The sequence below is a fragment of the Phocoena sinus genome, chromosome 10 (genome assembly GCF_008692025.1).
Source record: "Phocoena sinus isolate mPhoSin1 chromosome 10, mPhoSin1.pri, whole genome shotgun sequence".
NCBI classification, from domain to species: domain Eukaryota; kingdom Metazoa; phylum Chordata; class Mammalia; order Artiodactyla; family Phocoenidae; genus Phocoena; species Phocoena sinus.
The window spans coordinates 59,233,648-59,246,493 of NC_045772.1; the positions used below are offsets into that span (position 1 = coordinate 59,233,648).

General features: G+C 43.5%; 1 protein-coding gene across 1 annotated transcript; it reads left to right on the plus strand.

The window, feature by feature from the left end:
* Positions 1-2,821: 2,821 nt before the first annotated feature.
* LOC116760018 (apolipoprotein F-like) lies at positions 2,822-6,073 on the plus strand. The gene is given in 3 exon segments (XM_032644183.1): positions 2,822-2,836; positions 4,696-5,097; positions 5,099-6,073. Coding segments are annotated over 2 exon segments (768 nt in total). The 5' UTR covers positions 2,822-2,836; positions 4,696-4,978; the 3' UTR covers positions 5,748-6,073.
* Positions 6,074-12,846: the final 6,773 nt, after the last annotated feature.

The window sequence follows — 12,846 nt, forward strand, 5'->3', positions numbered from 1 at the left end:
TCCCAATGTCCCAGTTCATCCTACATCCCCTTCCCCCCTTGGTATTCATGTTTGTTCTCTACGTCTGTGTCTCTATTTCTGCTTTGCAAATAAGTTCATCAGTATAATTTTTCTAGATTCCACAGGTAAGCAATATTATACAATATTTGTTTTTCTCTTTCTGACTTCACTCTGTATGACAATCTCTAGGTCTATCCATGTCTCTGCAAATGGCACAATTTCGCTTCTTTTTATAGCTGAGTATATACCTCAGTTATTTGTTTGTTTGCTGTGCAGGGTCTTAGTTGTGGCACACGGGATCTTAGTTGCCACGTGCAGGATCTTTAGCTGCGGCATGTGGGATCTAGTTCCCTAACCAGGGATCGAACCTGGAGCCCCTGCATTGGGAGCGTGGAGTCTTAACCACTGGCACACCAGGGAAGTCCCATACCTCAATTGTTTAAAAAAGTATGCCTCAGGAAGAAGGAGACACAAAGGGAGGAAAAGCCAGTTTGTCAGCCTGGGGCATAGGGGAAGTCTGGGCAAGAAAGAGATGGGTAAACATTGCAAATGTCATGTCCTTCCCAATTCTTGTAAACCATTAGCTTCCTGGCCCTCTTGTGTTTCCAGCTGTGGTAGAGTGAAGGTGAGATTCAGAAAATAGTCATTCAGATTAGGGAGAGCCCTAGGTCAGGGATGCGTTTGGACTGTCTTGTTTCTCTAATTTATCTTTTTTGCCTCCCATAGCCTCTGAAGGTAGAGGTGAAGCTATGTCCAGGGTAATTGGTGTTTTCGAGGGCTAAGACACATTTTACCAGTTTGAGTAAAGTATAGAAACTTTGCGTTCCCTTAGGTCTCTTTACCTTCCCCACTTATACTGTAATTATCTTAAATATTTCTTCTCTCTATGCTGAGAACCACATAAGGCAATGTTATAATTTTTACTTAAATCACATAACATGATTTAGAAAACTCATGAGAATAAGATGGTATATTATTATACATATCTTTCACTCTGTTGCTCTTTTTTTCATGACATTTCAAGCTTTTTTTTTTTTAAATAATTTTCTTTCTGTTTAAAGAAATTCCCTTAGCCGTTCTTTTAGAGTAGGTCTGCTGGTGACTAATTCTCTTAGTTTTCGTTAATCTGAGAACATCTTGATTTTACCTTAATTTCTGAAGGATGTTTTTGCTGTGTTCTCTCATAGAGGGAACTTTTCACGCCACCAAGCTGTTGATTCTGCCAGTCTCCTAGCCATCCTCCAAAAATCGGCTCGAATGTGCTTTCTTTTGTGAAGCAGTCTATGTCACTCTTTTTTTTTTTTTTTTTTTTTTTTATCGTGGTGTGCGGGCTTCTCACTGTCGCGGCCTCTCCCGTTGGGGAGCACAGGCTCCAGACACGGACGCTCAATAGTTGTGGCTCACGGGCACAGCCGCTCCGCGGCATGTGGGATCTTCCCGGACCAGGGCACGAACCCGTGTCCCCCGCATTGGCAGGCGGATTCTTAACTACTGTGCCACCAGGGAAGCCCTTTGTCACTCTTTGAACCCCAAACCAAAAGCAATCACTTTTACAGCTGGGATTTGTTCATTCCCCTGATAAAGCACCAGTCTTACAGGGTTTCATCTTGTTCTTTTTCCCACTAGACTGTGAACTTGAAAGCCAGGATCCGGTGTATTCACCTTTGGATCCCACAGGTACATTCATTAATATATCCAACTAACACAACAGTGTATTTGGTGCCTCCTACGTAGGAGTCACTGTGTTGGGCACTGGGTATCAATTGGATGTGATTACCCAAAGACTAGGTATACAGAGGTGAATAAAGCGATGATAATAAGGGTCCCAGCGCTTACTGATCTTCACCAGTGCAGCATTAAGCACAGAGTAGCTGTTAATACAATCTGGTAAATCTAGAGGCTAGTCCTTTTACTCTGCTGCCACTTTGTACTTCTTTGACCCCATGGGAAAACTTCTGTGGAGTCCAGGCATGCTGAACCCCGAGAAAGTTAGATGCTTCTTTGAGTCATTCAGAGGAGGAGGAAAGCTTCAGCCAGTGCTGGAACCTGAAGTCTCTGGAGGGCAAGGCCTGAGGAGGAGTACTGAGCACAACCCCTGAGGGCCCTCCTGTTAGCCAGCAAAAGGAGAGCAGGTCTGGGGTCCCAAGGGGATAATAGGAACGCTATTGATTACTTATGTACCAGCCTTGCTGGTCTAGGAGGCTGATGAAGTTACTTCGATGCCTCCTATCTCAGTGGGAAACCAGGCTGATGGGGACTGACAACTAAAAACAACACCCAAGATTTTTAGGGCAGTGAAAGTATTCTGTATGATACTGTAAATGTAGATATATGACGTTATACATTTGGTAAAACCCATAGAACTGTGCAATGCAAAGAGCTGAACCCTAATGTAAACTGTAGACCTAGGTAATAATAATACGTAACATTTAAATAATATAACAATCAAGTGTAACTAAGGTACCATACCAGTGGAAGATGTTAAAAATAGGGGAAACTGAGGGGTTGGGGGAGAGGGAATATTTGGGAACTCTGTACTTTCTGCTCAATTTTTCTATAAACCTAAAACTACTCTAAAAAATAAACTTTTTTTTTTTGGACTCTGCTTCTTGAGCCATTTAATTTAATTTATTTATTTGTTTTGGCTGTGCTGCGTGGCTTGTGGGATCTTCGTTCCCCAACCAGGGATCAAACCCGTGCCCCGTGCAGTGGAAGCATGGAGTCCTAACCACTGGACTGCCAGAGAATTCCCAAAAATGAACTATTAACCCATCATCCAAGAAGTGACAGCTAATGGGAATTGATGAACAGGTAGAAGATGAGGACAGGAGCAAAGGTAGGAAGTCTGATTGGGGGGACCTGGCTTTGTCTTCATCCCTCTGTCATTCCTCAGTCCTGGAGACAAGCTCACCACCACTTTCCATCCCCCTACATATTTACACAATCTCTCTTTCCTGTCATTCCCAAGGCACCAGAGTTGGAAATTCAAGGAATTTCAAGGAAAAGTAATTTTCATATTGAGGATGAGGATGACACTGATTGTAGAACTGGAGGTCCAGTTATGGATGGTGAACTCAAGTCAGAAATGGGAGAATCTGGCAGGACCCAAAAACTTCTCTAAGCTGTCCGGAAGCAGTAGAGTCTTGAGGTTCCCTGTGGACTTAGGGTCCAAGAATTTCAGGCAGTAGTGTTGGATACCTCTACATCTAGTTCTCCCAGTTTTAGTAAAGTGTCCCTGTAGCTATCTGAAGACTTAACTTCTCTTATTCTAGGGACTGATTTCTTCTTGCTTATTAGGGAGCCATCCTGGGACTGGGAGGAGAGAATAAGATAGGAGGAGGGACCCAAGACCCCTTCATTGACCTGTTCCCTTTGGTTGTGTTCCAAGGTGGGTTATGGCACCAGAGAGAAACCTTTATGCCACAATGATGTGTGGACTTTTGTACCAGTTTTAGGAGGCACCATATGCCATTGTTCCTTACTGTTCAGACTACAGTTTCTCACCTAGACCCCTGTATGAGAAATGAAGCCCTATTCCTATAGTTTTGATGTAGGCTTAGAAAGGGGTACTATCAAGGTAATGGATGCATTTAATTAGGGAATTGCACTGGAATTAATGTAAACACTGAAAAGTTGCTCTTATCTGGTCTGACTTCTGGTGGATTCTATTGTCCTATTCCTCTACCTATTAAATCCATTGAATAAGAACTATTTTAGGCAACTTCCCTGGTGGTCCAGTGGTTAAGGCTCTGTGCTCCCAATGCAGGGGACCTGGGTTTGATCCCTGGTCAGGTAACTAGATCCCTCGTGCACGCACAACTAAAAGATCCTGCATGCCACAACTAAAGACTCCACGTGCCACAACAAAGACCTGGCACAGCCAAATAAATAAATAAATAAAATATTTTGGGCAAAGTTACAGTTACCAAAGGGGAAACCGGGTGGGGGGGAGGGATAAATTAGGAGTTTGGGATTAACAGATACACACTGCTATAGGTAAACTAGATGAACAAGAAGGACCTACTATATAGCACAGGGAACTATATTCAATATCTTGTAATAACCTATAATGAAAAAGAATCTGAAAAAGAATATATATATATATATGAATCACTTTGCTGTACACCTGAAACTAACACAACATTGTAAATTTTAAATCAACTGTACTTCAATTAAAAAATAATAAAAATTTTTATGGGCTTCCCTGGTGGCGCAGTGGTTGAGAGTCACCTGCCGATGCAGGGGACACGGGTTTGTGCCCCGGTCCGGGAAGATCCCTCATGCCGCGGAGTGGCTGGGCCCGTGGGCCATGGCCGCTGAGCCTGCACGTCCAGAGCCTGTGCTCCGCAATGGGAGAGGCCACAACACTGAGAGGCCCGTGTACCGCAAAAAAAAAATAATAGTAATAATAAAAATTTTTAAATAACTATTTTGGGGTCTCCTACCCAGAAATCACTGGTATCCCTGCCTTTCACCTCCCACTTCCCCAGAAGACCCAGAGGAGTTTTTTCTCATTGAAGTTTAGGTCTAGAGAAATCGTCAGGATGAGAGGGATATGGGGCAGGAAAAGGGAGAAACCTGATTTCAGCATGGGGGCAAAGGTAAGGGCAAAGCCTGAACTAAGAAGAGGCAGATAAATATTTGTGAATGTTATGTCCTTCACTGTTTTCAGAGGGGTCAACTGTTTTGTCTCAGGTAAAGAGAAGGTCAGATCTAGAAAGCAGTCATTCAGATCAGAGAAGCACAGAGGCAAAGGACATGTTCAGACCATCTCATTCCTCTGGTTTCTTTTTTTTACCAGGAGCAGGTGAGTATCTCCCACAGCCTATAAGGTTTGATGTCCAGCGTGATTGAGATTTCCAAGGGCTAGGACACTTCCAAGCTCTGACCAGTCCTGGTGTCTCTTCGTCCCAAACCTTTCCCCACTTCCCAATCTCAGCATTGCTTCTTTCCAGAAGGGCTGTTCTGCTGACCCACCATGATCCAGGCTGTGCTGCTCCTTTGCTGTGTCTTGCTGTCCCAAGGGGCTGCCTTTCCAAGAAATGCCCAGGAAGGGGCCCTGAACTTCCAGCCATCTTTCACAGAAACTGGGCATCCTCCAGTTTCATCTGCTCTCCAACCAGATCCCTCTCCCAGATCCCCATACTTGCCAGGATCTCTTGCACACAGTCCCCTCCTTAGCCCCTCTCTCTGAGTACCTATCCAACTTAGCTCTGGAGGCGGCCCTGGAGGAGGTTGGTTGCACAACCAAGGCCCACATTCTGCAGCTTCAGCTTGTTAAGATGGGAGGAAAGGATACCACTGAAACCCTCATCCATGAGAGCAAAAAGCACAATAAGGAAGAAGGGATTGGTAATGCTAAGGTCATTCTGAAGGATCTGGGGGGATCCTTAGGGGAGCTTAGGTGGGTGCAGCACTCAGTTACCCTTCCTGAGGCATGTAGGCAGGAACATAAGTGGGTGCTCTATGAGACAGCGCAACTGATAGTTGAATTTGCTGAGATGCTCCCTTCCACTGAGCTGGTAACAGAGTTAAAGATTTCTGCCATTAGTGTCACCCAGAAGTGCACAGATAAATCTTGGGAGCATTTGGAAGGAGTAGGCAAACGGCTGATGGAAAACCCTGAGATTAAAGATTTCACAATGCCTATGGAAGATCAGATATACTTTGTCAAGCATTCCACAACCATTCTGATGCGCCTTATACTGGGACTAATACAGAAACATTTCCAGACAGTTTTTGGATAGGGAAGGCCTCCGAGGAATCCTATCTCCTGTCTCAAATGTCTTTGATAGGACTGTGTACAAGGACTGTGCACAACAGGTAGTTAGAAATGTTGAGACAGCTTAGGGCAGAAGTGTGCTATTCATTTGATCCCAGTGCTGAAAGACATGTGACCAGAGTCATCTTTGCCCCCTCTCTTAATAGGTCCTAGCCCCTATTTTTTTCTCCCAATTTCTCTTTATTTCAGTTGAAAGATACTGTGGTTATATTATGTACTAGACATGAAGGATATTGTAATCTTTCCCGTTCATCTACCTTTTACTTTCTAATTCCCCAACTGGATGCTATAGCTTGCTTGTGTTAATTTTTAAACTGAAAAGAGAAATTAAATGTTGCTTCTATATCAGAATCACTGTTATTTGATCTCTCTTAACGGCAGGTCTCCGTGGCATTTTTGGGGGTGGGGGGTGGGGCACTGTGCAAAATGGGATCTTAGTTCCCTGACCAGGGATCAAACCCAGGCCCACAGCATTGAAAGTGCCGAGTCTTAACCACTGGACCACCAGGAAATTCCCTCCACGGCTTCTTTTGTGAGCTGGAGATGAAATGTGGCACGGACATGTAGGAAGTGCCAATGTATTTTCAGGCTGAATGTGTAACAGGGGGACAAGGTTTGAGCAGTCAGTACAAATGGGCAAATAATTATAGAGGTCATATCCCTTGCTGATCATTGGGGAAAGCAACCATCTTTCCTCCTTATGGGACAGAGAACTGGGCAGAGTGGGTCTAGATCTACCAGAGCAGTTTCACTTCTCACTGACTGGATTGTGTGGTAATTTGGGGCCCCATACCTGCATGGAATGGGGCCCACATAAAGCAGAGGAAGTCCCTGGTGATCTGGATAGGGAGACCAAGAAGAGCAATTGAGTCCCATTCCCTGGCCCCAAACTTAAAAGCAAGAGAGGCTGGGAGTTGATGGGTGAGATGTCCTCTAACTGAGCTCTGGGTTCCTTCAGACCACAGCCCAAAGGAAACAGTTTGTGTGTTGTCTTCCACTCTAGTATAGTCAGATCCAGCTAGACATCACCACGACCCACCATGACCTGCTCCTTTAGTGCCTCCTGCTGTACCCTGTGGTTGTCACTTCATGTGGCGCCCAGAAAAAGACCCTGGTGCCTTTTTCCTCATCTCTGGGGATCCAGCCACCCACAGCAGGCTCTTGGTTCTGCCAGACTCTGTTCCCAAAGTCCCTGGCTGGCCTCACCCACTTTGTACTCCACCAAGGATGTCCCTGGAGCAGACTGATCATGAGACTGATTCCTAGACCCTGCAGCTTCATCTTTATAGCCTGGAGGATGTGAAAGCCATGCAGGTTTTCTTCAATCAAATACATGCTGCCATGCTGCCACATGGACAGCAGCACAGGGAGGGGCCTCCCAGGGAGTGCCCTGGTCTCTGTTCCACAGCTCTTAGGCAGGGTTCAGCCTGATCCAGGGAGATAAAGATGTGCCTTCTCTACAATGTTAGTATGAGCAAGAGCAGCATATGTACAACGTGGTCCAGCTGTTGCCAGGACTGGGAATCTACTACGAAGTCAGGCATAGCTTTGTACTCTGCTGCTCAGAACTACAATAGACCCAAGGAGTGAGGCTGAGATGAGGCCATAGACCTAGGCTCCAGCCTTCGGGTGATCATGCCCAGGTTATCAGGGGACCCAGGGGCTACTGGTGAGTTCTGTGCTTAAATCTGCAGCAAAATCTGGGGTTCAGCAGCTGAACCATTATTACCATGAAAAAGAGGCAAATACCCCTCTGTCAGAGACTAGGGAGGAGGGCTTGGAAGGCACCACAGATGTGAATCACCCAGGGGGACAAACAACAACCATGGCCTCGGAAGACAAGACTCCTGAAGTAAAGTCAGCTCCTACTCATTTCGGGCCTTATTCAAGGGCCATGACTTAGATACTTTTCGTAGGAATCTTCTGCTTTATATAAATAAAGAGATTATTCACAGAAGGAATTAAACTGAATTTAAAGTTATCACCAACTCCCTTATCCTAAACTTCAGATATGGAATAGAATATTCAACTATGATTATGTCAGTCTGTCATTATTCATGGTAGTGAAGAGAATCCTCTTCCCTCAAAAACAAAACAAAACAAAACAGGCTTTTTCCCTTCATCATAAAATCATATGACTCCTTAAATCATATACATGCTTGCTTTATTCTGTTAGGCTCTGGGTACTGCAATAAATTGAGATTTCCCAAAGATCAGATGGCCCCAGGAGCAAGAATGCTGCCCAGGCCAGCAGGTCTTTCACAGATGTGCTAATTCACGTACTGAAAATCAGAGGTGACAAGTCTTACCAGTCCTTGTTGAAATTCCAGGTGGTTGGAATGAGGATGATCCCTCTGATTAAGGTAGGGAAGAGGGACCTGGGGGTGTATTAAAATAGAGTCAATTACAATCTTAGGGGTTTTATGACTTCTCCCACAATTTCCAGACTACTGCAATCCAACAGAAATTTGAGAGATGATGGAAATGTTCTATATCTGTGCTGTCCAATATGGTGGACACGAGCCCTGTGTGTCTACTGGGTGCTTGAAATGTGGGTGGTACAACTGAGAAACTGACTTTTCTTTCCAAGTTTTAAATTATTATTCATAGTTTTTATTGTTGGTATTACATGATAATGTCTCTAGCTGTTATGGACTGAATTGTGTCCCCCCTCAGAATTCATTAGTTGAAGCCCTAATCCACAACGTGACTATATGTGGGGAGAGGGCCTTTAAGGAGGTAGTTAAGGTTAAATGATATCATAAGAGTAAGATTCTAGGGACTTCCCTGGTGGCGCAGTGGTTAAGAATCCACCTGCCAATGCAGGGGATAAGGGTTCAAGCACTGATCCAGGAATATCCCACATGCCGTGGAGCAACTAAGCCCCTGTGCCACAACTACTGAGCCCGCGTGCCTGGAGCCCACACTCCGCAACAAAAGAAGTCACTGCAATGAGAAGCCTGTGCACCAAAACAAAGAGTAGCTCTCCCCTCACCGCAGCTAGAAGAAGCCCGCACACAGCAACGAAGACCCAACGCAGCCAAAAATAAATAAATAATAAAATTTAAACAACAACAAGAAAAAAAGAGTGGGATTCTAATCCAAGGGGACTGGTGCCATAAGAAGTGGAAAAGACACCAGAAATGCATAAACACAGAGGAAAGGCTATGTGTGGGAACAGCAAGACGGCAGCCATCTGCAAGCCAAGGAGAGATGTCTCAGGACTAACCAAACCTGCCAACACCTTGACCTTGGACTTGTAGCCTCCAGACCATGAGAAATAAATTCCTTTTGTTTAAATCACCCAGTCTACGGTATTTTGTTATGGCGGCCCTGGCACACTAATACATGAAGTATGGGGTTTTTTTCACCTATTTTCTGGTATCCTGTGAGTCTACTCAATCTGAAAATTTTTTCTTCTTCATTCTTTTCTTAGTTTTTTTTTTTTTTTTTGGCTGCTCTGGGCGGCTTGTGAGATCTTAGTTTCCCGACCAGGAAGGAATCAAATCCAGGCCCACGGCAGTGAAAGCACTGAGTCCTAACCACTGGACCGCCAGGGAAGTCCCAGTTTAGCTTTTTAAAAATTGTGGTAAAAAACACATAGCATAAAATATACCTTCTTAACCATTTCTAAGTGTACAGTTCAATAGTGTTAACTACCTTCACGTTGTTGTGCAACCCATCTCCAGAACTTTCTCACCTTGAAAAACTGAAAATCTACCCATTAAATGACTCCCCATTTCCCCCTCCCCTCAGCCCCCAGCAACCATCCTTCTACTTTCTGTTTCTATAACTTTGACTACTCTAGATCTCTTCCTACTCATTGCAATTTGTCATCTCCGACTGAGATTCCTGCAGCAGCCGTCCTGCTAGTCCTCCTCACTCTAATCTCCCCTCCTCCTAAGTCCACCTTCCACATTGCCTCTTGAGTTATCTTTCTAAAACATAGGTTTGATTCTATCACTCCCCTGTCCAGAAAACCTGATGGTTCCCCACTACTTTCAAGACGGAGTCCAGAGCCTCTGAGTGTGTCTGGTCTTTGTCCAACCTTGGCAGCCTTAGGTCCATGCCACCCACATACCTACTTTACATTGAAGTCATCTTCATCTTGGACTATTTTCCATACTCCAAAAGCAGGCTTTTTCTCTCGATGGTTGGTCATGTCCGTCCCTCTACTAGAAGGCTCCAGCCACACACACACATACCTCACCTGTCCTCCGGATAAACCTCTGCCTTCAAGACTCAGCTCAATTGTCACTCCTTTTGAAAAGTTGTCCCTGTTACCCTTTGAATCTATGGAGAAACTTTGGCAGTTGAGCTCTCTTCTTTCCACTGCTATAGCACAAATCCTCTGGTGTTACAGCATATTTCCTACTTCTCCCCCTAAATTGTGAGCTCCTAGAGGGTAAGGATCCTGCCTTACTCACTTTTAGATCTTTAGGATCCATTCAGTAATTTACACAATTAACAAATGTATTTGGGGCAGCTGGAGAAGTGGCTAGAAGCACCTCCCGCCCTACTCTTACCCCACACTGCCACCTGTGCTTCCTAACCTTTAATGGTACAATGGTACAATAGCTGTGGTCAAATTTGACCGTACATCAGAATCACATGTAGAGCTTGTTAAAACAGATTTCTGGAGAATTCCCTGGCGGTCCAGTGGTTAGGACTCCATGCTTTCATTGCCAAGGGCCTAGGTTCGATCCCTGGTCAGGGGAACTAAGATCCCAAAAGCCTGCGTGGTGTGGAAAAAAACAAAACAAAACAAAAAACTCACACAGATTTCTCAGCTTATTCTGAGTATCTGATTTAGCAGGTCAGGGATGGGGCCTAAGAATTTACATTTCTAAGTTCCCAGGTAACGCTGAGGCTGGTGATGGTCTTGGGACCACACTTTGAGATCCACTACCCTATAGCCATCAGGGGGTATTGGTCTCATGTTTCTCCCCTCCTCATAATGATTTCATCTCTCCTGCCTGACTCCGTGGCCTTTCTGCAGCCTCATTCTCACTCCCCAGCCTTTTGTTCAGTGGGAGTGATGGTTTAACCCAAAATCTTTTTAAAATATTTATTTATTTATTTATTTGACAGTGCCATGAGGCTTGCAGGATCTTAGTTCCCCAAGCAGGGATTGAACCCGTGCCTTTGGCAGTGAAAGCCCAGAGTCCTAACCACTGGACAACCAGGGAATTCCCTAACCCACAATCTGACAGTCTGATTTCTTCCTTTTTAATCTTGTATGAGTAAAGTATTTTTTTACTTTTGTTTGCAGTGAACATAATGTAAAAAAGTAAAGAGAAATTACCTATAGACCCACATCATAGGGCTAGTTTATTAATATTTGGGTGTCCAACTATCCTTATAGAATTTTTCTATAACTGTAATATGCACATACATTTAAAAAAATATTTATTTATTTATGTATTTATATTTTTGGCTGTGTCGGGTCTTCGTTGTGGCGTGCAGGATCTGTTTTGTTGTGGCACTCGGGCTTCTCTCTAGTTGTGGCGTGCGGGTTTCCTCTCTCTAGTTGAGGCTTGCAGGCTCAGTAGCTGTGGTTCCAGGGCCTAGTTGCCCCGCGGCATGTGGGATCTTAGTTCCCTGACCAAGGATCGAACCCGCGTCCCCTGCCTTGGAAGGCGGATTCTTTACCACTGAACCACCAGGGAAGTCCCTGCACATATATTTTTAAGCAAAAATTGGACTTTACTCTTCATACTAACTTGAAGCCTGTGACATTTGTTTTATGACTGGAAGTTTGTACCTCTTAATCCCCTTAACCTAATTTACCCATCCCCCCATCCTGGATTCATTCTTATTTTCCGGAAATAATTTCCCAGAAGTGGAATTTGTGGGTCAAAGGCTATACACATTTTTGTTGCTGGTTGATCCATTAATATCTTCTCTTTTTTTTAATATCTTCTTTAAAATGAAAGAATTGGTTTTATTTTCTGGTAGTAAATGTAATATATCCATATTGCAAAAAATCTGAACAATTTAAAAGAAAAAGCCCCCCAAATTTGATCACTCAGAGATCACTTTTGTTAATAATTTTTTGGCTGAGGTATAATTAACCTATAATAAAACAGGCAGATTTTAAACAGCAGTTCAATGTGCTTTGACACACAAAAAAACAGGAACTCACAGAGATAGATACATAAATAGATACATAGATACATCACCAGGCCAATCAAGATACAGAACATGTCCTACACTTTAGAAAGTTCCCAGTCAATCTCACTTCCCTGCCCTCCTCGTCTCCTATGACTCCCTCCACGCATGCAAACACTGGTCTGATTTCTGTGTAGCTGTGTTGCCTCTCTGTAACTTCACACACATGAAATCATAGAATATGTCTTTTGAGTTTGGCTTCTTCTGCTCAGCGTGTCTACGCTTTATCAATGTTCTCATGGGTATCAGTAGTTTATAGCTTTTTAATGCTAAGTAATATATCAGTTTGTGAATATACGACAGTTTTCTTAAAATTCGTGCACCTGTTAGTGGATATTTGAGTAGTTTCCAGTTTGGGGCTATTATGGATAAATATGCTATGAACATTCTTTTCTTTTATGGGACATGTGTTATTTCTCTTTGGTAAATATTTAGAAGAAAAATTGCTAGGCAATAGGATGGGTATATATTTAACCATATATACATATATATGTGTATGTGTGTATATATATATATACACATATAACTGCCAGTTTTCCAAAGTGATTGTACCAATGTATGAAAGTTCTACTTGATTCTCATCAACACTTGATATTATCTGTCTTTCTAATTTTAGCCATCCTAGTGGGTATCTCCTGGTGGTATTAATTTACATTCCTTTGATGACATGATATTGTACATCTTTTGATATGTTTATTGGCCACTGTTTTCTTTTGTGAAGTATCTGTTCAAGTCTTTTGTCCACTTATAAAATGGAATTGTTTGCTTATTTAATATTGTGTGTCTATATGCATATTGCATGTATCATACCACTGATGTAAATTATAGTGCCATGCAGTCCTCCCTCGGTATCTGAGGGGAATTGCCTCCAGAACCCTCCCCTCATACCAAAT